The 27,065-nt window shown below is 37.9% G+C and overlaps 1 protein-coding gene across 1 annotated transcript in view; it reads right to left on the bottom strand.

The window, feature by feature from the left end:
• eys (eyes shut homolog) overlaps positions 1-27,065 on the bottom strand; it is a 255,595-nt gene that overhangs the window by 87,623 nt on the left and 140,907 nt on the right. The window contains exons 26-29 of the mRNA XM_073873603.1: positions 22,499-22,686; positions 14,511-14,635; positions 13,518-13,642; positions 10,138-10,393 (exon numbers count right to left, since the gene is read on the bottom strand). Of these exons, the coding sequence (XP_073729704.1) occupies positions 10,138-10,393; positions 13,518-13,642; positions 14,511-14,635; positions 22,499-22,686 (694 nt within the window). The remainder of the gene's footprint in view (positions 1-10,137; positions 10,394-13,517; positions 13,643-14,510; positions 14,636-22,498; positions 22,687-27,065) is intronic.

Below are 27,065 nucleotides of genomic sequence, written 5' to 3'. Positions count from 1 at the left end.
AAATCAGTGCTCCCAATTTACCAGTAAGACAGGTTGTAAGATTACCAGTAATTTACCGGTAAGCGCTGTGTGTGAACAAAAATTATAGGATTACCGGCATTTAGAATGGACGACGTCAGACCGTGCTGACAGCTTCGGGCCAATCATAGCGTTTTAATACAGATGACGCGTTTACCCCCGCACTGTTTACGGACGTTTCCACACACATGCTGCTTGAAAGTTGAGCACACCTGAAGTTTACGTCCACATTTCTTCACCAAAGTTGTTTAAAACAGCTTATCGCCAAATTGCCGACGTCCTTAGCACGCCCTCTGTGAAGCCTGAAGCCTAGTTTATGGTCGCCGCGTCCGCAAGAGCGCGTTGGTGCGCGCAGCAAAAATGACGTCAACGCGGAGTGGGCGGTCGCGCGCGTTGGGTGCGCGAGACCCCATTTCGCGTGGCGCTGTGCACGGCATTTTTTGTAACTTTCCTCGCGGCTCCGCATCCGAAAATGACCGAACTCGAGGCGATTGTGTCCGAGCGGGCTGGCCTGTGACGTTTTTCTTTGATGGATCCAAGCAGAACAATGTATATATTTATCTGACACTCTGGAAGTAAAGTATGGTAACTTTGCAGTTTAAGACACGAATTATTTTACATGATTCAGAATTGGCTTATATTTGTATTGAATGAACCATTGGATGAGGAATAAAATATAAACCTTAAGATGTCTGTACTGTGTGTTTAGTAAAAACGTTAATGAAATGATAATGTTTAATAAAGACATATTTAAAAGATAGTTGTTTTATTCATGTTCTCATATTTATATATATCAAACTCTAATGTTAAAAGCAGTAGGGTTGTTCCAGCGGACGACTTCTTCTATCCTATTCTTTGTGTTTGTTTTTGACTTTATTGCTCGCGTCCCCGCCTGGTGGTTAAAAAAATAGTGCAACGGCGAGCCCGTTAACTATAAACGCCTCGTCCGTTTCGTGAGACGCGCGCGCGATCCGTGGAGGCTTGCGTTGCGGACCAAAGCGCGAGTATAACCAGCCCTTAAAGTGCACACAGTACTGTTGTTAAAAAGCATTTTCGGTTTGACGTCGTCTCATACAATGTTGTTTGGTCATGAGCAACTTCGCGACTGTTTACCACAGACGTGAAAACAACAAAATACGGACCGTGATTATGAACGACGTGGATTGTTTACAAATACAACACTGAGCTCGCCGCGTGCTACAGGTACTTCCGCTTTCTCAACGAATTTACCGGTATTTTGATACTGATGTGTGAATGATGTCTTACTGGTAAAATAACGGAACGCCACTGCGTGTGTGAACAGCACATTTTTGTATTTACTGGTAAATTCATTCTGGTAAATTCATGGTAATTTACCAGAATTACTGTGTGAAAGAGGCTATTGAATGACATTTTATCAAAACGACAAAGCCAGTGTAAATTAATGTGCAGCAAAATAAAGATTTGAAATTGTAAACTGCTTTATTAGTTTCTCTTTTTTTGTTAAAAACATAACTAAACATTCACATCATTTATATCTTGATGTGATGCATCTTGCCTCTTTAGAAGTCTTACTTCAAGCAACATATAATATGTGCTTCATATAAAATCAGTTAATTTTAGACTTTCTAAAACAATATTTGTTAAAAGATGTCTAATAGTTGTCTAAACGCTTTTAAATTCAGATATCTAGGCTAAAACCAGGCAAAATTTGGAATGTCAGTAAAAAAATATATATATGTCTGACCATAGCATACAAATAAATAAACAAAACCTTGTAATGTTGACTTTGCTTACATGACAGAATATCGGATCTTACAAAAAATGTAGGCAAAAATGACATGTAGCCAAAGGTCTATTTTGGCTAGAAGTGGTTTACTAATAGCCAGAATATTTGGGGTCTATAGTTAACTGGTTAGACGGTGAATTGATGGTTATTGCTTGCTGGGATAAATTGTAGTATTTTTCTGTCACTTTTTCTGAACAGCTTAATTAAAAAGGGGCACAGTTTACCCCCCAAACCTCTTTCTGTCAGCTACCTCAGCCTTGTATCATAAGTCTTAGCACAAATAAAATAAAGTAACCCACGTGATGCTCACAGTGTTACAAGCTAAGCCAAGAAATACAAGCCATATAAACTCCTCTGGATAGGAAAGGGAGAAAGTGTCTCGATGAGAAAAATTATACCAGCTTATTACATGCCTCATTTTAAGCCATGATATCCCCACTCTCTGTCATCCGTATCAGTCGGCAATTACGGGACATTTTCGGAAGTACTTCTACCCTCTTTGAGATCATTTAGGGTACTGATGCGGACAAACCTAAAAGACCGCTTCTGACTTGAGCAATTTAGCCCGAGCATTAGCGTTGGTCTGGAGTTAATGCCCTTCAATCTCAAACCGTTCCCATGAAAGGTCTCGCCTCGGGGTGTTTCGGAGTAAAACATACTCCGTAATGTGAACTCGCCTCTGGTATTTTTCCCTGCGATTGACCTACGCCAGGCTGAAAAACAGAGCATGCATTTCACGATTGCCGTCAAGATTAATGGACCTACGGCAGATGAAACCTTTATCAATATTTACTTGGCTTTAAATCATTTTAATGCAGACACCTTCTGATGTGCTGTTGAGGGACTGCGGGGCACTCCGGCGATTAAGGAGCTCATAGAAAAATCCCCTCGTCTCCGCTAAACTCCTGCACTACATAATAGGATGAATTTTTCCGAGTCTGTGTGAAGGGAGACAGGCCTGCCATTTCATTTTTAATGATTCGGGACAACTACAGAGCGTCTACCTTCTTCCTTGCCCTGGAGATCTAGGCAGGTTTAACATTTCTGATAATAGAAAACGACTCCTCTGAGACATTCACTGATTTGAAAATGCTTGTTTGGATTGATATAAAGCTTTCATGCCGGGAGGCAAACACGTGGCTCATTATCACTTAACTCCAACAAACCCTTTTGAAATCTGTAATAGCATGTTAAAGCTACTGTATGGCTGACGTATTCTCTCTTTGGTTCTTTAATATTTAAATGTTTTTTAAAGCGGTCAGTCGGGACATGTGACCGTGAGCTCATTCTGCGGTTATTATCAACAGGAGGCGTGAAGCCTCACTACAGGAAATCTCTAACATCAAACTCTTATTGGATAAAACAAGTCTGCAGTCTAGTTATTGTTAATGTTTGTGAAATGCTGACTCTGCTGGATATCTGCCAGGCCTGCTGATGAGTACTATTATGGGGTGTATAAATATAGATCTCTGTGTGAAGGGAAAACAAATGAGGGATTTTTCCTTATAGTAAATTCAACATATTCCCATACTGTTGTTTAATCGATGAGTTTAATCTGTAAGTTTATCTTTGATAAAGGTAATACTTTTAGAAAAATAAGTTCGAAAAAACTTTCTAAATCATTACATTTTTACTTTATAATGCTACAAGAGGAAAAGGTACAAAAGCTGTCAATGTGACAGTACCCTTTAGAAGGGTACCAATTAGGGACATATATACCTTTAAAGGGGACATTTCATAAGACATTTTTAAGATGTCAAATAAATCTGCATAGTGAAGTTTTAGTTCAAAAATACCTCACAGATCATTTATTTTCTCTCTCTCTCTCTCTCTGCACTAAATGGCAGTGCCGTGGTTGTAGAGTGCAGAATAAGGGACAGTATTATTATAAGAAGATCCCATTTTGACATCACAAGGGGAGCCACATTTCAATTAGCTATTTTCACATGCATGCAGAGATTTACCAAAACTAAGGTTGATCGGGTTGATTGGTTTATTGGGTTGATCTTTTACACATTTTCTAGGTTGATAGAAGAACAAATTATAGCACGTAAACATTGAAAAAGTCAGATTTTCATGATATGTCTTCTTTAAAGTACTGATATATGTACAACCCTTTAAGTATAAATGTGTATTTTTTTTAAAGTTATCACCTCACTGACAGGTGTTGTTCCTTTTTTTCTGAAAGTGTACCTGTAATTTTTCCAACATAATCAGCTCCTTCAACACTTCATAATAACTTTTACTCACAACTTTAAGAATCAATCCTGCTTTCTAAGGCAAAAATAATGTAATTATTGTTTATAAAAGTAAAAATTACTGTTCAAAAGCAGGGGTGCAACACATGTCTTGAAAAGTAAAGCCACATGTCCTGAAAACATTTTGATGGCCCCCTGGTGGCTGGCAGCAGTATAGGTCATAAACCCCACCCCCTCCATATAAATGAATAGGACATGAGCCAAACCTAAAAATCTAATTACACCTTAAACTATTTTTTTTCCGATTTTTTTCCGGTTTCTATTTTAGTTATTTCTTGAGTGTTTCTCAATGTCAAGGAAGGATCCTCGGAAGCCAGAATTTTGAGGATGTTACGTCATTGACATCCGTCGGAGAACTGTTCCAATGTCAAGGATCCTCAGAATTTCAACCAAGGACTGAGCCCTTTGTTTGAGAAATATCCCATATACAGAAAAAGATGCATATGTGTAGCCTTTGTGCTCTTTGTCCTTCATTCTGATTGGTTGAAACGCGTTCTAAGCCGTGATAAAATACCCCGGTAAACCCACGGTTCAGACCGCATCACAAGTATCACTGCGCCACTGTTGCTGCGTACTGATTTATGAAAATAAACACCACACTCTTTAATCATTTTTACATTTTTCTACATTTGCACAATTATGGCGATATCCAGATAAATCTCAATAAATATTGTTGAGTCATATTTCGTCAATAAAGAGAAAATGTTCTCTGAGTTGTTTTTGTCTTATTGATATTTCCGCTATTATCCACTAGATGGCAATCTTACCCAACTTAAACACTGATGCATTTACTCGACACAACAGCGTTGTGGTGGATTTAGCGTGACGTGTATGTTTTGATGGCTCTGAATCTGATCTCTTACAAAAGTTCTTGACAAAAATGGAATTATCTCCGCTTTTAGCTGAAAATTTGAGAGGTGATAACTGATAAGAGAACAAATGAAGGTTGGATGAAACGTTTTTTTTTTTTTTTTTTGAAAGCGGATGGTCTGTTCTCTTATTTGATATTTTATGTTTATTTAAAGAAGATCATTTTCTGTAAGGTATTCAACTAAAACTGGGTGGCAACTTTAAAAAAAAACGCTGACGGGGAAAGAGTTAAGCATGCTTCTAAGCATACTTGATCATCACTTCAACAGTTGCACAATATAAATGTTAATGTATAAATTAGATGAATGTTTATTTTTAAAAATAAACACCACAGTCTTTAATCATATTTTCATTGTGTCTTTGCTGCGTCTGTGTTGTTTGTGAACTGCGCTCTGTTGTAGCCACACTTGATTCTGAGGAACTACTTTGTTTCACGGAAGAATAATATTTGTACTAATATAATTACAACTTATTTGTGTTTCATTTTGTGAAACCCTGCTATGCATATGAAGTAACCGTTTTATAAACGCAATAAACCCCGCAAAGCAGTGGAGTTACAGTGCATTTTATAACAGCTAAGCGTCGTGCCTAACAACGCCCCTTAGCTGTTATAAAATGCACTGGTAACCCACTGCTTCTTGGGGCTTATTGCTTTATTTTGTAACATATACAAACACATATGAAAAGTCTAAACATGGCTGCAGAAAGAGAGAAAAATTCAACAGACATTACGTAAGTGTGAGATTTACAAGCCTCATAACTCATGATAATGAGATACAGATTGAGCAGATTGAAACCATGATGAATAATTCAATACTAGTTATGCAAATAAATAATGATTATATTCCCCCTATTGTCTTCAGATTTATGATCTGTCTGTGTTATTCATCAGTAGTAGTTACTATATAGACTTAGAAGAGTTGGAACGACCCTTAGGATTTACAGTAGATTAAATTCACCAGGAAAGTTTTGGAAATTAGGTAAAGTAAAAGTTTTATTTTTGATAATCAAGTTGAACGACCTTTACCAGACACTGTGTAACACGGCTAGAGATCACCCTGGAGCCCTGCTTTTTACTTTCTTTCTCTTCAAAATACGACAGAATTACTCCAAGTCGTATCAGAGTTTCTTCACATTACCCAAGTGTTGCATCAACCATTTGTCCAAGTGCTGAATGTTAAGAGATCTGTGAAAACCAGTGTGACCCTACTGCCATTCACAGACTGCCTTTAAAACAAAAGATATCAAAGAAGAACTCCTTTCTGTTCTTTCTTTCTGAAATGTAGTCTACACCCAGGGTGGACGGCAGAACGACAGAGAAGAGATTGTATGCAACTTTCTGGCTAATCTATTTAAAGTTACAGAAGAAGATTTTAGATAGTGGCCTAGATAGACATATTGCTACATCTTCATTGGTATTTCTGTAATAGACAACAATAAAATAAAACATTGTGTAGAGGCATTGTATTCCAAGTTATTAATGTTTCACAACATGTCTGCGTGTGGAGATATGAAACATTAAAAGACAACACAACAATCATCTCAAACACTGAGGACTGTGTGTCTGCTCATTAGTTACAGTCAAATGTTTTGCTCTCGTTGTTTCTGCTCGCAATATTTTGAGGTACCTGAATAACTTCAAACTCATTTACTAAGACCTTGTTATGCCTCAAGAAAATATTAGATATGTACAAAGAAAAGGACATCATTTATGTATAAACCCAAAGGTTAAAGGAACTGAACAATAAAGTTTTTTTTAATTACCCTGACAAAATTATTATTTGTACTGCAAAAATAATTTTAATAAAAAGTTAAAATAAAACCAGTGGTATTTAACCTGTTTTCTTGGCACACTTTACGCCCCTTAGTGCCAATTGGGCATCGTTTAAATGCCACAGCCTACCTGAGCATTGTTTCTGACCATGTCCATCCCTTTATGACCACCATGTACTCATCCTCTGATGGCTACTTCCAGCAGGATAATGCACCATGTCACAAAGCTCCAATCATTTCAAATTGGTTTCTTGAACATGACAATGAGTTCACTGTACTAAAATGGCCCCCACAGTCACCAGATCTCAACCCAATAGAGCATCTTTGGAATGTGGTGGAACGGGAGCTTCTTGCCCTGGATGTGCATCCCACAAATCTCCATCAACTGCAAGATGCTATCATATGCCACATAGAATTAAGGCTGAAGGTTCTTAAGGCGAAAGGGCGTCAAACACAGTTTTAGTATGGTGTTCCTAATAATCCTTTAGGCGAGTGTAAAACAGAATAAAAAAGTTATTCAGTCTGCTGCCATGTTGATTTCAAACCGAGACTTTGAGGGATGGACATCCAGAGCGTGTGCTTTAAATCTATTTTTAATATCAGGATGATGCTCATTCAGCCATCAAAACACAGAAAAAAACATCATTTTACACATTTCCACAGCACAAAGAACCTCAGAAATCAAGGATTGTTGAAATAAGAAGGAACTTTAGATGTGATTTTTTTATGTTGGATATTAGCCTGTTGGCTAATGACTAATTTCTCATTGTAAGCATGTTTATGTTTCTTTAAAACACCAATATAGTGCAACAATACAATATTTTATGACAACAACTAAGTATAGGCTACTGTACATCTCCAGTTTGTATAGATCATAAGAGTTTGTCCCATGTATTTTCTCTGTTATGTTTTTTTCAAGACATAAAGATTGACTTAATAACATGTGATTGACTTGATAACAAGCTATTTACAGTACGTGATAGTTGGTTGTGTTGTTAGAGGTAAAACCTCAACAAATGTTATTTAATTAGAAATGAATCCTGCTTCAGTTGATTCTTGTCAATGTGCTTAAAAAACTTACAGAAGAAAAGTTTTTAACATGTTCATGCCTTGCGTAACCCTGTGGGAAGAGTTTAGTCATTTTTCCAGGAAGTGGAATGTAGTCCAGAGAATTGTAGTCCAAACCTGCCGTTCTCTGTAGTTCTTGAAAAGTAAATTCTGTTAAAGAAAATATATCGCTTTGACCTTTATCATTTTACAGTTATATGGGCGCGATTAGCCAGCAGCCCAATAACAAAACACATATTATGTACACATTTCACTCTTATCATAAAACTAGCTCATCAGTCCATGATTTCTGTGGTTCTTTGTACTGTTTTAATTTGTAAAATGATGTATTTTCATCTGAGGCGCTTGCCAACCTGTGTGCATTTGCAGTAACTAAAACAACCTCCCAATTTGATTAAACTTAAAAATGTAAAGCAGCAACAATTTTTCTCAGTGTATGTTTGGTTAGGTTTGCAAGGCACTACGTTTAACAAACAAATGTTTAAGTGACCACGCAGCAAGTGGAATTCATTAGCCATCATATAATTCTTCCACAGTGGTCATGTTATTGTCAAGCCTTATTAATACAAATGTTCAATCATGTTATTCACAATTTAGCTGCATTGTTTTAGGTTGGAATTACAGGTCAGTGAAAATCAGCCCCGATCTGCTGTTCATCAGCAAAGTGGGTGTGCACAAAATCCTAGACAGATTCCTGAGCTTGCTGTCTGATGGTTCATTTATCCAACAGTTTTTGGGACTACAGTGCCTTCCTTAAGTTTTATCTTGCATAAAATGGCCTCAATTCCACCATGTCTTGCCAATCACAGAGCGATGACTCAGCTACCAAACCTCTCAGGTGTATGAGGAAAACTCCCATGCAACGCTTTAAAGCTGTCTGTACAGTAGCATTTGCCATCACATTGTAAATTCATTGATTTCCGTAAAGCGCACGTTTGGAAAATTAACTCTGCCGCTCCCAGAGGGCACCGGCTTATGAACACTTTTCCTCTCTCAGAGGTGGCAGTAGAAATTAGTCTATACGATCTCTTTATAGCAAACATTCATACAGTCATATCCCCACATCCAGTCTGATCGCTCGCCTCCAGAGATCTGTTTACTGCATTTCTCATACTGCAGAGTTTTAATTCCATTGTTTTGTGCCCCCTGGGCCACCATATCCAACTCAAATGTCAAAATCATTCCCACAGCATATGCCAGAAACCCATTTACCTTCATACCGACCCTGTAAGTGGCCCATTGATTATTTTTTGGTTTGCTCTGAATAGCCGCAATCTTAGCAGTACAGTACAGCTTTCAAAAGATCAACCGTACAACAGAAACACATCGGCGACGGTATTTCTATCGCTTTTTAACGTTGCAAAACGCAGCATTTATACAAAAAGGTTTCGAAAAGGGCCACAGGCCAGAGTAGCTCATTTAAAATCAATTCAGACAAAAGCAAAAGTCATGCTTTAGGGAAAAAAGTCAAATTCGTGGTTTAAACTTCTAAAATAAGTTGCTTAGGCGTTGATTTGCTAAATTACCCAAAGAGCCTCCAGAATCCATTTTATTAGTCTATTGTTAGGGTATGTTGGTAGACGGCTTGAAATTTCTAAGCGATGTTGAAATTCAGTTCTCAAGTTCCACATTGACATTTCAGTTCTCTAAATTGTATTTATTGTTACCGATGGGTGTTTTGTTTCATACTCAATAAACATCACAAAGCACAGTGCAGTTTAAGTTCTTAATTAGCCCAATTCTTCAGTGAAAACTAATTGAGGTTGTTCAAACTATTGCTGAGGACATTAGTGAAACAAAACTCTTATTATCAGACACAACACAGATGGCGAATGTTTATCTTTCCAAACTTTAGGGGTTTCCAGCTCATTTTGGAACAGGGCGAAGCAAAACGTAGGTTGGTTGGGGGATATTAACAAAACAAATACGTTTCAAGGACGCTTACCTTCGAGACGTGGAGCGAGTAATTTATTGTGATTGTGACATAATAGACGTTTCTAAATGATATTTCTGACTGAAAGATTGATAAGTCCCTAAATAATATTAATAACGGGTCTCTTAAGCGATGTCAATAGTAGTCTCAAATGCATACAAAGACAAGCGGATAATGAAGTCGATTAATCAAAACAAACCACACAAGAGGAGTGATTTCAATCTCTGATTCATGATGTCTTTCATTTACCCAATACATTTGACAATAACAATAAAGGCAACTACAAGATATGTCAGGGCAAGAGTGTGAATGCAAAGAATACCTGCTTCAGTTTACAGAAGCTCAATGTGAAATTAAAGGAGCACAAAATTATAAAGAGTTTTAGATGCAAATGATATTTATGTGTTATACAAAAGCACATCTACGGTATGTATTGTTTTTCTACCAACCTGTTGGCTGCTCAGTGCTTTGCAAGTTCTCCACAGGAGCTAAAGTGGGCCGTGAGTCGTGATGGATGGGTCTCCACGACCCAACAGAGGTGGGAGGGGCAGGGGGCGTGTCAATATCCACAGGCATGGGAGGGGCAGGGGGCGTGTCAATATCCATAGGCACACAAGTCACATTGTTGATGCCGTCCACACAGGAAAACGCATCAGGGCAGGACTGGATTAAGCAGTCATTGTAATTATATTCACAGTTCTTCCCCTAAAGAAAAAATATACCAAGGTCACTATAAAAAGCAGGTCAGCGGTCAGTTTGTATATAATATACACTCTAAAAAATGCCGAGTTATTCATATAAAGGGATGAGCCCAGCCCACTGGGTTGTAATTTAACTCATGCTGGGTTGTTTTAACCCATTGTTGGGTGAAATATAAACATTTTCAGGGTTAATTTAAACCCAGTTGCTGGGCTTGTCCCTTTTTTATCCAACACTGGGTTTATTTTCAACTCAGCATTTTTTTAGTGTAATGCAATATAAATACACATTTTTATTTATATAAATCTTTTAGTTTTACGATGCTTTTTGTGTATTTGAATAAACCCGGACTCCCTAATACAATTTGGTCTGCCTTTTTGTGAAATATTTTGAATAATAAATACCCTGAAAGTTTGATGTTTTGTCTATTTTGTACCATACAGCTTACACAGTACTTTGTACTGTAGGGGTGTAACAATACCTTTATATGGATCGATACATCGATTATACTTCTAACAATACGATGCATCGATTCCACACATAAAATATTGATAGGAGGTACCTTAATTTCTCCACATACTTATGCCTTGATCCTATTTCTTATTTTTTATATTAAAGGTGCAGTGTGTAGGTTTTAGCGGCATCTAGGAGTGTGAATTGCAACAAACAGCTCAGTCCACCATTCACCGAAATGCATAGAGAAGCTATGGTAGACATAAAAGGACAAACATGTCGTTGTCTAAGACAAAATACAGTAGTGACGAAACACGGCCTGTAGAGCAGTTTGTCTGTTTAGCGCTACTGTAGAAACACGGCAGCACAAAATGGCGACTTCCATGTAAGGGGACCCTCAGTGTATGTAGATAAAAACGGCTCATACTAAGGTAGTAAAAACAATACAGTTCATTATGTAAGGTCTTTATACACCACTAATAATATAGTAATGTAGATTATATTGCATTTCTGTCAAGAGATCCTCCTAAAAGTTACACAGTGCACCATTCATTTATTTATTTATTTTTTCCCACATCTACCTCACTGATTGTCACTATTGCACATTTTGGCACAAAATACTAAAATACTTTTTGCCATCATAGCTTGATTTTATGTGACATTTTGCCCCTTATCATAAATTTTTCTTTATTTAAAAAAAGTGTATTTTTAGTGGTTATGGGACCTGACGCAAAGCGAAGTGCCGTTACAGCGAGGGTGTGGATTATTATCAAATAATTCAAAGGACCGAAGTCAATTATTCTGCTTATACCACAGTTACCAAAAACATTGCTCTGGTGCCTATTTTTAAGACATTTTAAAGGTTAGGTTTGCGGTTATTGAAAAATAATCACCCATGGAACATTTCTCAACGAGTCAGAATAAAGCATTCAGCAGCCCTGTGGTATAACAATAAATTAATTGATTTGAATCTAATCGTAATGGCATCGAGGAAGTGTTTGTGGCATCGGCAAGTATCGTATCGTTGGTGGAGAAAATTCATATTGTATCGCATCGCAATGAACTGTCCGATTTAGACCCCTACTACATCGATGGTATAATCTAACCTGAGAGGGGGATAAAAGCAAATATTGTACCTGGACATCACTTTTGGCAACTACTATATACAGTATATACCTAAAAAAATATATATTTAAAGATGCTAAAATAGCGATTGACTCCTTTAACTTAAAGGTGCCATATTAGGCCATGCAGTTCATCGCATTCATTTCATAATAAATGAACTATTTCATCACTATATAATATCTCGAAATATATACCGATTTCTAAAAGGAAAGAATAAAACAACTTCTCTGACTATGAGAATCGAAATCATTCCTGTGTTTTTAAAATGCCTGCAAGGTTATAAAACTGTTTGATGCCATATGCAATGATATTGTCATTAGAGTAATAAGTGGCAGAGAGTTGTTTTGAAATAATTGAGAGAGTTTGTTGCATTAAAGTGGGGGAGTAGAAAGTTTGATGCAATATGCTGCAATGAACGCAGTGTACACAACTACGCCGAGGGCATTAGGATTCAAACATGGTGCAAAACTCAAATCCTGCTAAATAAGGGTGTAAATGAGATTAAGCCCAGCAGCGGGAGCAATTAATAACAAAGCCTTGAGCTAGAACAGCATCTATGCGCGCAAATAGCAACAGATTTAAGATTACATGGGTCACAAAGCATCCCCTTAAATTTTAATAAATTGTGGAGTTGACTCACGTGAAAATAATCAAAATATGCGTTTTAAGATTTTATGGACTACAAGTGTCTATATAAATGTGTTTGGGGATGTCAGTGGACCCACAAATGGGCAGGACTTGGCTAGAAATGGTCAATGATTGAAACAGCGATGTACATGAACGACAGTATTTGCCTGGAGATACAGATGACGTTAAATGTGTTGTAAACTCCGCCCCCTCAAAGATGTGTCAGCCAATCCAGTGTTGGAAAACCTGAACACAAAAAGTCAAACCCAGCGTTGGGTCAATAAGTGACAAACCCAACCCATTGGGTTGTAATTTAACCTATAGTTTGCTGCGTTGTTTTAACCCATTGTTGGGTGCTGGGTTGGCAATAACCCTGCATTTTATGTGTGTATTTTAATGTTTTTGTCAGGCAATGGGAAAAAAATGCTTACAGCACCATTTATTGCAACTTGCCATGGTGCACTTCGATAATGAATAATCTTATCTTTTGTCATTGGCAAATAAAAAAAATGCAACTACAAGTTTGGTCACATATCTTCATGAAGTCATTGCTTTGCTCTCTAGCACTGCTTTTGGGCAAACCACACACACACACACACACACACACACACACACACACACACACACACACACACACACACACAAAAAAAAAAAAACATAAACAGAGTACATACTCATACAATAAGTGACATCTGTGCTTCTCGACTGTGTTCTGCTTACCAAGAAATCGCAAGGCTTTTCAATGCTAAAGATGTCTGGGATATTTAAAGGCCATAACAACGCTGGAATGGCAACAATGGGATGGCAAACACTTGACAGGAAACGACAAACAGGATTGTATCTTCCTCAGATCACCTCAGGGAAAGATGAAGAGCATGAGGAGGGGGGGGGGGTGAGGTGGCTGTGGGTACTTAGCAAGACTCACCACAAATCCAGGCCGACAGAAGCAGGTGTAACCGTGGCCAGGCTCATTCTGGATGCACATTCCCTGGTTGCATGGTTGCAGCAAGCACTCATTAATGTCATCTTCACAGTGAAAGCCTGTCCAACCTGCCAGGAACAAACAACCTGAGTGCCACAATGAGCCCACCCCAATGCAACCCCCCTGCCCCCAACTCTCATACAGCTTCTCTTTCCTCCATCATCTCCATTCTTCCTCTATTTCCCTGCTCTGGAAATCATAATCACATACACACAAGCGCAGACACACACATGCATGCACACATATGCACGCACACCCTCCCCCACACACACACGCACACACACGTGGAAGAACAGCAGAATATATTTTAATATTCTAAGAGCTTTGTCTGTTTCACTATCCTCAAGGAGCAAATTACTCCCGAGAGGGACGTAAGAGGATTCACATGGTGGAATTAAGATACATGAAGTGGAGACCTTTCATCAGCTTGTATCTCTTATGTTTTTCAGACATAACCCTATTAAGAAGAGAAGCAAAATGGGCAATCCCAACCTTGGTTCGCTTTAGAAAAAAACACCTTAATATTTTCCTTTTTGTGTTGACAGAACATTAGGTTGGATCAAATGCAAAGGATTCCTTTCCTTAAACAGCCAATATAGGCTATTCCCATCCCAAGCAATTCTTAAACAGCAGTGTTTTGTGCAAAACAATGATTACACTTTAAGGAAATCGATGAATAGCTTGTTTTTGTATACAACGCATATTTAGTTGAAATAGGAGACTGAAAAAGGGCACACATTCAACATCTTAATCATTTGCATACTTTTTCCAACCCTGTACATTACATTACTGAACTTATCTGATATTTACAGCATTTCTATGACCTTGTCTTTAAAACTTATGCCTAACCTCAAAGATCTATACAATAGCACAAGTAGGAAATGCTAAGGAATGATCTGAAGATATATCAGTTTTTCTAGAACACAAAAGCCTCACCTGGTTGACAGTGACATTGGTAGCCATTGATGAGGTCTTGGCAGATGGCTCCATGAAAGCACGGCTCAGAGCAACACTCATTTATCTCAACTTCACAGAAATCTCCCACAAAACCTGGCAGGCAGCTGAATAAAAGCAAAGATATTTAATATAACTGGAGATGTGTCACTGCTATTGCTATGAATGGGGGAGAATGCAGCGGTCAATATGGTCGCTCTAGCAAATGAAGTCCCGCTTTCCAGTAAAAAGAGCCAATCGTCAACCTTTAAAGGATAACAGTCCCTAGAGATTGATGACTATGAGCGTGTGTTGAAAGCTGATGAATCTGACAGAACTTTCAGATAGCCTTGGGAGATTTGGGCTGATTTGGGTACTGCATCCTCAATCCAGCTCTAAATTGTTTGGTCAGATTCATTCACATTACCTTATGTCATTTATTGGGAAAGCAAAACACCATCGACCCTTTTCTGGCTTTTAACATCAGCACATAACTGTGGCACATTTAAAAGAAATGGATTTTAAAGATCATAACAAACTTTTACTCATTTTCTGTTCACTGTAAAAAAAAATCTGTAGAAATGACAGTATTACTAGGTATTACTAGCAACTAGTTGCCAGTAACTTACTGTAGATTTTACATTCATGTTATTTACTGGCAACAGTTTGTTCAAAGTTAAATGAACATGAAACATTTTCAGTCTTTATCTTCTACAGTAAGTTACTGGCAACCAGCTGCATAATTACAGCAATTTTTTTTACAGTATTATTTCTTATGCAGTGTGCGGCATATTGGCTTTCATGGCAACAATGTACTTCTACTTCTGTACCTGTAATTGTTTGCGATGTTAAAAACATTTAATATGATTAATAATAAATATTGCAAACTGACTACAACGTCCCATGCTTGCTTATAATGACTCGAGAATAAGTTGGTTATTTTTTTATACCACGGGCTGTGAAATGCTTTTTTCTGATTTGTTGAGAAATGGTTAATGCGTAAACGCACACCTGTGCTGGCAAAGGTCTTAAAATAACCACCAGATCAATGTTTGTGGTAACTGTGGTATAAAAGCAATAATTCAATTTCGAAAATAATGCACTCCCGTGGGGTAACACTTCGTGTTGTGCATTACCACCCTGGGTGTTTTATTACTTTCAAATAATTCAATGCCCCATCGTCAATAACTCTTACATATGAAATTATATTTACCAATAATTGAACAAATAGTGTATTTGTGACAAATCAACACTGATTTTCCTCATGGAAGGTCTGCATTAGTTAACAATGAGCAAATAAAATATTTAAAATCAATATTTAATGTATCTTACCTTACTTATGAGGTAAATAGCTGTGTAATAATTGGGATAATGTACAGTCAGCAAATAAGCCCCTTAAGTGTGATACAAACAAGACTGTCAGGGTTTATTTCTGCAATAACAACCTGCTGCCTAAACATTATCCCTTACTTATCAAATTCAATGAATTACATTGTTAATGAAAACAGTAGTGTAAACTTCAACAATTTTATATATACTGTATATAAACTCACCTAAAGGATTATTAGGAACATCATACTTATACTGTGTTTGACCCCCTTTCGCCTTCAGAACTGAACAACAAGGTGCTGAAAGCATTGTTTAGAAATGTTGGCCCATATTGATAGGATAGCATCTTGCAGTTGATGGAGATTTGTGGGATGCACATCCAGGACACGAAGCTCCCGTTCCACCACATCCCAAAGATGCTCTATTGGGTTGAGATCTGGTGACTGTGGGGGCCATTTTAGTACAGTGAACTCAATGTCATGTTCAAGAAACCAATTTGAAATGATTTGTGACATGGTGCATTATCCTGCTGGAAGTAGCCATCAGAGGATGAGTACATGGTGGTCATAAAGGGATGAACATGGTCAGAAACAATGCTCAGGTAGGCCGTGGCATTTAGGGCGCACTCACATTATCCAAACCAAACCAAACCATGCCCCAGCGCGATTGTCACCCCTCCCTACTCCCCCAGGTTCACGCACTCACACTGTACTTTTTATCGATCCGAGTCCGGGCGCGCTTTCGTCATTAAAATGCGATTGTTTTGAAAAAAGCAGGAAGTAAAGCTCTCTCTTAACACTGGAACCCACCGTAATGATAAGTCTGTGTTTTTTATTCGGAGTCGTTTGGTGCGCGATTACAGACAGCCTTCTCACATGTCATCATATTGCTTAGTTGATCTGTCAGGTGCGCAGCTCGGACATTCACGTAACCCCGCTGCGCGCATCAAAAGGTTTTTACGGCGGCAGATGAAGGTGAGTGGTCGCGCAGCTGACGTCTTCATCTTTTGAATCGCGCTCAGGCGTGAATGCGCTCACACCACAGCCTTCCGCGCCTGAGCCCAAGTGAACCGCGCTCCGGGCCACCTCTGCAACCCGGCCGTGGCGCGGAACAGAGCGATCACCAGGCAAACAAACCAGGCTTTGGGGGTCAAACGCGCCTGAGCGCGGTTTGGTTTGGATAGTGTGAGTGCGCCCTTAAACGATGCACAATTGGCACTAAAGCCGAAAGTATACTAGGGACGTCCGCGTATGCGCGTCGTCCGCATGACGTCATTTTCGTCATCAGGAGGGTCCGCGGCCGGCCGCGCGGACCGTCCGCGTGCAGCCCAAAATTTGATACCGCGCGGACAGTGCGCGTACAGTCCGCGTACGACAGCGCATGCGCATGAAAATATTTAGACAGGACACTCCACTATAAACAATTATACAAAGGAAATAGACAGCATTTGCACACACACTATCGTTTTTCTTCTTTAACTTTTACTTCTTCCAAGAACAGAAAGCCCTGGAGCATGTTTGTTTGATTCCTGTTCTTTGTTGTCTTATTGTTTGTTCTAAACTGTGTTTGCAATGGTGCATCAGTTACTTTTCTTCACCTATCCTAATGTTTTAATGTACTGTAAATGTCTCCAAATCAGTGCTACCCTGACAGCCTGTTAGACTAATAATTTGAATAAGAAATCATTTGTATTGCGTATAGTGTCGAACGCGGCTATCCGCGTGTAGCCGCGGGGACTATACTCGGAAAGCTGCGCGGACGCGTGCGCGCGCGAGCCGGACGCAGACGCGGAAAAAAAGTATACCCGGGCCTAAAGAGGCCTAAAGTGTGCCAAGAACACATCCCCCACACCATTACAGCAACCTGCACAGTGGTAACAAGGCATGATGGATCCATGTTCTCATTCTGTTTACGGCAAATTCTGACTCTACCATCTGAATGTCTCAACAGAAATCGAGACTCATCAAACCAGGCAACATTTTTTCAGTCTTCAACTGTACAATTTTGGTGAGCTCGTGCAAATTGTAGCCTCTTTTTTCTATTCGTAGTGGAGATGAGTGGTACCCGGTGTGGTCTTCTGCTGTTTTAGCCCCTCCGCCTCAAAGATGTGCGCGTTGTCTTGGCCAGGACCACACCCCTAAATGCATTTAAGCAACAGCCATGTGATTGGTTGATTAGCTAATTGCATTAATGAGAAATTGAACATGTGTTCCTAATAATCCTTTAGGTGAGTGTATATCTGGCATGTTTGAGAACTAATGTTTTCTATCAATCAAAATGATAAAAAACATCCATTTGAGTTTTTCTAGTTCCTCTTCCAGTCCTTTCATCTGTCTGTGACTACATCCTCTGGTTCCATTCAAACAGCCGTAAACAAGATTGTCAAGTACTTCAAGGCATTAAACTTTGCGCATACAAAGTAGCTGACAGGTCTCGCTTTAGCAAACATGGTGACGCAGTGACACAACTTCCATAAAGACTTTAATAAAAGCAATCCTCTTTTAAACATTGCACTTAAACTCTGATCCTATTCCTGTAAAAACATGTCCCTTGAAAGGTTTAAAAGAACAGCAAGACTTTAGGAGCTGCAGCCTTGAGCTCATTGTAAAAGCTAATTTTCTAAAGAAGAAATATAATTAATGATGGACATATGGTCAAACAGGCTTGTGAAAGTTTGTGCACCACACAGATGGTGAGCAAACTGAGAAATGTCTCATTAACAGTTGGAATATAGTAATATTTAAAAAAATACAAAAAAACTCTTGAGAGTTTTTAAGATCGGTTCAATTATCTGACTGCACCTTACAAACTGATAAATCAGGCCGAGGTAACATATGGTGTGTAATTCAGAGTTCGGTAGTCATGGTGATATCTCGACTTAAGCTTGTGATTATGAAAAGATGAAACTGTGTACGCTTAAGCTGTACGAGAAATGTACAACATATAAAAGCTAATCCTAAAGAGTAGAAATAAATGCAGATACTTCATCCATTTTTTAAAGAAATAAGCACATTTTGTCCACATACCAACAAGTAAGACTGTAAAGTAAATACAGCTATGAATGTAAATGAGGCTGGAGATGTCATTTCTAGTAGCTAAATAAAAACAGACATGGAGGACGACAAGTGTGTCTAACATTGAGAGAGCTTGTCAAAGTGCTGTCAGTGTTTATGTATAAAAAAGAGAAACACCAGCAAAAACATGAGGATGAAAGCAACCGAAAGACACTTTTCCTGAAATGTCCAGAGGCTTGCTGTTATATAAAAAAGTTTTTCAATGGCACTTTAGTTCTTGAGAAGATTCTTTATAAAGTGGGTTTCTTGTACACATTTAAAAGTTAAGGTGTTATAAAAGGTTTTTTACAGCATGCCATAAACAACATTGGTAGCACTTTATTTTAAAGTACATGTACTTACTTTATACATATATGGTAAATAAGTTGTACTTAGCGACAAATGTGTGGTACTTACTTTTAGGTATCTACATGGTAAATAACTGGTATCATTACTGTACTTACCAGTGGCACATACTTGGTAGCAACTTTAGATAAGTACTGGAATATAACAGATACATACTTATAGTGTAGGTATACTGTAACTAACGAGAAACATTACTGTACATAAATGTACAATATAAGTATTTAGTATTTACAGGCAAGTTAGGGTAAATGTCAGGTACAGTAGTGTTTTTTATATTAGTTATCATATATGTACACCAGTGTTGGGTATAGTTACTTTGGAAAGTAGTTAATTAGGTTACCATCAATTAAAAGTAATCAGTTAAGTTACAGCGTTATCTATTCATTAAAGTAACGCGTTAGAGTACTCATGCGTTACCAAAAATTAAAAGCCGTTTGCAGCGCCTCACACATGCTGCAGCTTAATTCCATGCTGCAGCTTAAAAATTCCATAACTTTCTTAATAATTATCTGATTTTAATCATTTAAAAATCATTTTAAATGTAATTTTATTATCTATAATATGGTTATGTTTATATATGAATTTTCTAGTATTTATTTTTAGTCACATAGCCACAAATACAAAAAGACGGAGATGCGCACCTCAATCAGCTATTACATAACAGAGCGAGACCAGAGATGAATGTGCTCATAAACGGGAGTAATATGGAATAATTTGTGCATCTTTAAATAGCTGTAAGAATATTTCCTTTAAATATAATTTTGTCATATAAAGTTTTGAGAGATAATAATGTTTTTTCCACGGTTATTGCTTATTTATTTTAACGTGTTTGGCCCGTTACCTCAGAGTTTATTTTAGTAATAGGCTATTGCTTTTTCCCCCGCTAATAATAATACAATTTACATGCCAATCCTGCTTCCTTGTCTTTTTATTAATTTCATTATGCTGTTATGTTAATTTATATGTGGATATTTATTGGCATATGAGACGTTCATTGCCGTTATATAATCTCGTCTAATATTAAAATCATATCCGGAATAATGTGTGCATCTTTGAATAACTGTAAGAATACAGTTCATTTGAAAATAATTTTTGTCAAAGTTTTGAGAAATAATAATGTTGTGAGTATATTTATATATTCAAGTTGAATACTCTCGTCTATTAATATGGAAATCTAATATTAATCTAATAGTAGGAAATATAAAATGTGATACTGCAAAGTTACCCTTCTAAATTTTATTTATTATATATAGCCATATGGAGATAAACCTTTGCAAATGTGCTGATTTTATCCATTCAAGTACTGACCACCAGGCTAGAGATTTTAAACATTAATCCACACTTTCTATCAAATAGTCTCCGCTTGATGTATCAATTATCCGACCGCATATGTGCTGCTACTGCAATAAACAGGCATTCGGCGACGCGGCTTTTCACATCAAAGGCCGACAGGCTATGCAATTTGGAGAGGGGCCGTTCAATAATCCCCCTGTTTTTTAAAAAATCCTAACATGGTTGGACCTGCCGAACAGGTTGAGCACTTTTATATAGCGTAGGCCTACTGTGTTGAGCAAAGAGGCTGCACAGTTTGACCGAGGGAAGCGGCCGCACATCAGGCCGCCAGACGGGGTTATATAACTTGCCAACCCATTCTCGCAATGTATAAGCGGTTTGAGAATCACGCAGTATTCTTTAATAAACTGGTACTCCCTAATGCACCTGATGCCCAGCTGGGTGCATAAGTTGTCAGTGATGGGTATGTCCATGACCCTGCACAAAGCCTCATAAAAAGAATTCCATCTGGTCGTCGTGGGAACCGTGAGTTAACTCAAACGCTGTTGCTTTGGAGCTGGTGCACCACCGTCGTCCTCCTCAGCAGCAGCAGCAGCAGGCTTTGCTACCAGAGTGCTAGATTGGTGTTTGGATGCGAGATGTTTTTTTAAATTTGAGGTAGAATTTTTGGCGGTCGACAGAAGCTTTTCATCAACGCAGAGTGTGCATTTTACCGTTATGTTCTTTTCCTTTTCGTTGACAAATTGAAAATAATGTGCATACTTCCATATTGCAAACGCTGTCCTCTCTGCCATTTTGCCGGGAGTTCAAAAAAAAAAAAACACACACACACGCGCACAGACGTATCACAGCCTGATCACAGCGCTTCGGCTCCGCTGATACATCCGTAGGTGGCACGTTAGACCTAGACCTACTACTGTCGGACAAAAAGCAGGCTGCAGTCGGGATTTTCCTTTCTTTAAAATAACGTATTACTTTAAAAAAAAATAACGAAGTTACTGATTACTTAACGCACAAAACTAACGCGTTAAGTTACACATTTCACGAAAAAGGTAATTAGAGTACTCTAACGCGTTACTTTATAACGCGTTACCCACAACACTGGTACAATGTACACTATAAATACCTGTCATTTACCCTAACTTGCCTGTAAATACTAAATACTTATATTGTAGTATCTGTTATTACCCAGTACTTCATACTAAAAAGACTTACAATCAGCAGACATCTAAATTATTTCCATGTTGCTTTTTAGCTAGAAGTATTTTGATGTGTCTAAATTGAATGTCTCAAACATCATGCAAAAAAAGTACAATACAAAATCGACCGAGCTTCGAGGTTTTGTCTTTTAAATGTGTGCTTTTGTCCATTAACAAATGAGTCGGGCTGTAACAAAATCGGCCTGCAAGTCATCAGTCTCTGTGTAATTTCAAATGAGAGTCAACAGAAAGTGGAATGTGGGCGTTTGTTTTCCATTTGAGAAAATCAATCAAATGAGCTCTCATTTGGACAGACAATGCCTTCTCATTCTACATCTGTCCATCCGTCCGTCCGTCCAACTGACATGATGAGAACGGCAAATAGCATTAGCGCCAGCTAATCAGAGCGTCTGGACAGTTGACCGGATCGTCCGCAATGGAACATTATATTAGGAACGCATAATGAGATATGTTTTATGTTATATGGCCCCTTTAATGCATAATGCGCCACAATGCAACTGCTGTACTAGAGTTGAAAAAAAATATTATACCATCTGCTGCATATTCATCCACACTGGCAACCTTACAGACCTTTTGGAGAGAAACGGTAGAGGAACCAAAATGTATCTGGATGAATACTGTCCACAGGGACCAAATCAGCATGACACACAGAACTCAATCGTTAACATAATAATGAAAAAGACCAGACGCTCCATCTAAATTAACATAATATGTGAAGTCTTGTTTTCACCTGCAAGTGAAGTTGGCTCCTGGTCCATCCATACATGTGCCTCCATTAATACAGAAGGCCTGCTGCAGACACACATTCTGGTCAATGTCACAGTTCCTCCCAGTAAAACCATCTGGGCAGATGCAGGCATATTTGTCCAGAAGGTCCACACAAGAGCCTCCATTAAGACACGGATGAGTCTCACACTCCTAACAGAAAAACAAGATGAATAAACTGAAACAGGAATGCAATCTTACATTCTTAAACGTTTTTAATGAAATATTTATTTTACCCTGATTCACAACGGTAAGCTTATAATAATGATTTATATTTCCTTGGTTGGGTTGGATCTTTATTATCTTTTGCATGATGACATCACGTCAACAAATTCAACAAATAACTGCAGTTTTATGTTTCAAACAAAGATGCTACTAGAGAGACGAAAGCTCTAAAATGTATTTTCAATGTTACATCAGCTACACAAAAGTGGTTGTATGTAACAGACTTGTTTATAGACAGTTTCATCGGACGCATGTGCATTGTCGTGGTTAAGCATCTGGATGCAGATTAACTTCCGGTCTCTGTTTGTTTAATGGTCCAGCTAACTGAACTCTGGAAGAAATACCTTGTTGAAAATAACAAATGTTTTGGTTTCCTGAAGACGGCGATCATGAATATATACATGCATTTTTGTGCATTTATCCATACAAAGTTATTATACACAGTTCACACACATATATGATGTAAACAAAAACTTTTATTCTGCTATAGATTAATTGCAATTAATCGTTATGCATCCCTAATTTGAAGTAAAGTAATCTACTTGCTGTTTATTTTGCTTGTTATCAGAAACAAACTACTCTAAAAGGACTTTGTTGTTATTGATTATATGTGGAAGTTTACTGGAAGTTATGTTTGTTCCACAAAAGCCGTTTGTTTATGTTGTTACTGCTGAAAGCGTCTATATTGACAGAAAACGTGCCATCACTTACTCTCAATAATGCACTGTAAAAATTATTTGTTGCCTAAAATTATTTTGTTAAATCAACTCAGATTTACAAGTCATTTCAACCTACTATTAATTATCTTGAGTGAGTTATTTATTTATTTTGACATGAGTTGCTACAACTTATAAAATTAAGTTGACTTATTTCTACTATATTTTATCTCTTGTCAAGATAAAAAATACTAAGTTAAAATGACTTGATTGAACAAAACAATTTAAGGCAGCAAAGTTTTTTTATAGTGTATCAGTCAACCTAATGCCACAAAACGTTTTATTTTCTCACAGACTCGGAGTGAATTTCAGTTTCTTTAATATTAACAGCAAGGTTAAAACTATTGATTCCTGGCATGAGATGATCTGTACAGTTTTGTGAGGTAAGATTATGGATTTCTTTCCACACAGTTAATGGATGAGATCTACAGTAAGATCAAAGTTCACTGGAATCAAATGCACACCAAAACTTTCTTTATATGAACTCACAGTGAATGTTTAACACATCAAAGCAGATGTTTACTAGTAAAGCAACAGTTCATTTCTTAATCATTTCAACTTTCTGGAGCACTAATACTAATAGTTTTTACAGCACAGCACAGAGGTTTAGATGAAATGAAATCTGGTTTACTCGGTTATGTGGTAGTGATGCAGTAAGAAGAGAGATTCTATAGAGGCAGAACACAGCAGCTAATGATTTATTTTAAACAAGCCTCTCCAGTCCACCAAACCAGCCAAGTGTTTCATCCCAGGGGTACATTTAAAACTGTGGTAGGTTTAAATCAATTAGGGATAGAAAGCATTTTAATCAGGCTTTTGTACATGTGTTTAGATGATTCTGCAGTGGCTATTTAGCAGAGCCGTCAGCGAGGTACAACGTGTGCTGGATTATACTGTATTGCTCCCTGATCTGTTGGGGATTTGAAGTTGTACCGGAACGCTGGTAATAAACAAACCATAATTACGCACATTACGTGTGGGATGCTTTTACATTTTCACATAAAACATGTACTCTTCAAAGCAAAATGACGCTGGCACTGAGAGTTTTTGCCAGAGAGGGATTATGACAGAAATACATAATGTAATAACACGATTACTGTGCCATATGCTGGATATTTGCCGTCATTAGATTGCACTCTTTCACCTTTTAGCTGTCAATTTTCCTCTCTTCTCAAGAGATCACGCTGCTCGCTTCCCCTGTAAATCATTTTCAAAGACTACCATTAGCCTGACAATATGTCTGACCTTTCCATTGTCTTCATCGTAGTGATTGAAGGTTTAGAATATAAAACTAAGGCAGATATTGTATTTCAGTATCTTGTTACTTTTATTTCCATTCTCATGTGGTGTCATTTGTGATGTCAAAATTCATCTTTGCAAAACGAGCAATATGTAGAGTAGTAACACATTTTAAGCTATAAAGGAGAGATGGAATGATTAATCTATTCAATATGAAAGCAGTTTAAATGTTTATCTAGACGTTATATTAAACGGATTGAACAGCACTTGGTTTTCATCTTATAAAATCAAACTAAATTTTGAAACTAAAGGAACTAAAACATGTGCAATTGGCTTGCTCTTGTCTCTTGTCACACTTTAATGTTTCAGATCAAGAAACTAATTTAAATATTAATCAAAGATAACACAAGTAAACACAACATGCAGTTTTTAAATTAAAGTTTTTATCATGAAGGGAAAACAAAATCCAAACCACCAACAAATTTGTCTGCATGGCAGAGTTCCAATACAAAAACCGCTGCTGAGCAAAAAGAACATACTGTAAAGGCTTGTCTAAGTTTTACCTGAAGACATTTTGATGATCCCTAAGACTTTTTTAGTACATGTACTTACCTTGTACATATATGGAAAATATGCTGTATTACAAACAAATGTGTGGTTCTTACTTTTGAATATCTACATGGTAGATAAATGGAATCATTACTGTATTTACCAGTGATACAAACTTGGTAGTTATTATATAACTCTAGTTATACCATGGGTCTGTTGAATGCTGCATTCTGATTGGCTGAGAAATGTTCTATGGGTGTTGATTATTTTTCTGTAAACCGCACACCTAACTTGTCAAATGTCTTAAAAATAGGCACCAGAGCAATGTTTGTGGTAACCGTGGTATAAGAGGAATAATTGACTCCCGTCCTTTGAATTATTTGAAAATAATGCACACCTGCGGTGTAACGGCACTCCGCTTCGCGTCGTGCCGCATTACCACCTTGGTGTGCATTATTTTCTTATAGTTCAATGGCCCGTCGTCAATTATTCCTTACATAAGTACTGGGTAATAACAGATACATACTTATAGTGTAACCAGGGGCGTAGGCAGAAATTGTATTTTGGGCGGGCCGGGGCAAAAGGGAGTGGGCCAATAGTTTATCATAGAATAAAATGACTTAAATAATAATTAAACCTTAGAGTAGAAAAAGAATAGACAATCTGCAAAAACAGTGACATCTTTCCTTTGCAATTTTCGGCGAAGGCAATAATAAAACACTGTCTAAACATGTTCAACCAACACATAGGACAAACCAGGCCAGGCAGTCTTAGGCTAGTCAGTAGTGCAAAAACAGTTCACCTGAAATAAAGTAGGCTAAAAGTAACAGGAAATTGAAATAATGAAAACTCTCAGCAGAGCACGGTTTTAAATAAATAACAACACACTGCCTAATTTATATTAAATCAACCATATACAGTGCAATCATCTGGTGGAAATTAAGCTTCTGTGCCAAAAAATAGCAACTCGTTTAAATTAAACAATGTAACTTAACCTATAAGGCATACATCTATATACAACACACCACTTAGTTAAACACTTCCCGAGCAAAAATTAAGGAAATGAGTTAAACAACAGGCTTACCTTTGTTGTTTTCTTTCTACAAAACAAGACGCAAACGCCTGGGTTTAATGTTGAAAACAGAAATGATCTCATTATAGTCCAAAGAGTCACAGAGTTATTTTTCAAAAAACAAAAGGCACAGGTTTTTGAGGCGAGTAGTACTCGTATATTCAAATTGGGTTGTACGTGGTTCATCAATTGCCGTTAGATCGGCGGGTCAACCTGTGTCAGGCTGACCGGGAGAGCGCACTGGAACTGCCGCCAGGGAGCAAGCGGCAACCGGCGCCACCAGCGCGCCTGACTAGCCGCCTTGTGGGTTGATGAGTCTGAAGAACTGTGCTGGTAGGACTCGGCAAAAAGAGGCAGTGGCGTATCGTCTTCCTCAACTCTTGCTTTTTTAAATAACACATTAAAGAAACTTTAGCCATTATTGTGGCAATTTTAATATTAGCTAAAAAAAGCAGTTAGCAAAGTTAGCTGGCTGGCTGCAGAGCCCGTCGCTCCCCACAGAGTCTACCTGTCAGAACCCCTAGCAACCAATTACGTTCCGGAGGCTTCCTACAACTTGCTTTAACAACATTTTATTTAGAAAGCAAATTATACACACACCGGTCAACAATAAATCAGGATTATATTAATATATTTTCTTAAATACATTTGAATAATAAAAATAAACAAAAAATGTATTTTGATTAAACTTGCCTGGGCGGGCCAGGGAGTTATGTGGGCGGGCCAGTGCC

Source organism: Misgurnus anguillicaudatus, chromosome 11 (assembly GCF_027580225.2).
Source record: "Misgurnus anguillicaudatus chromosome 11, ASM2758022v2, whole genome shotgun sequence".
Classification (NCBI taxonomy): Eukaryota; Metazoa; Chordata; class Actinopteri; order Cypriniformes; family Cobitidae; genus Misgurnus; species Misgurnus anguillicaudatus.
This window is presented reverse-complemented; position numbering and strand designations above follow the sequence as displayed.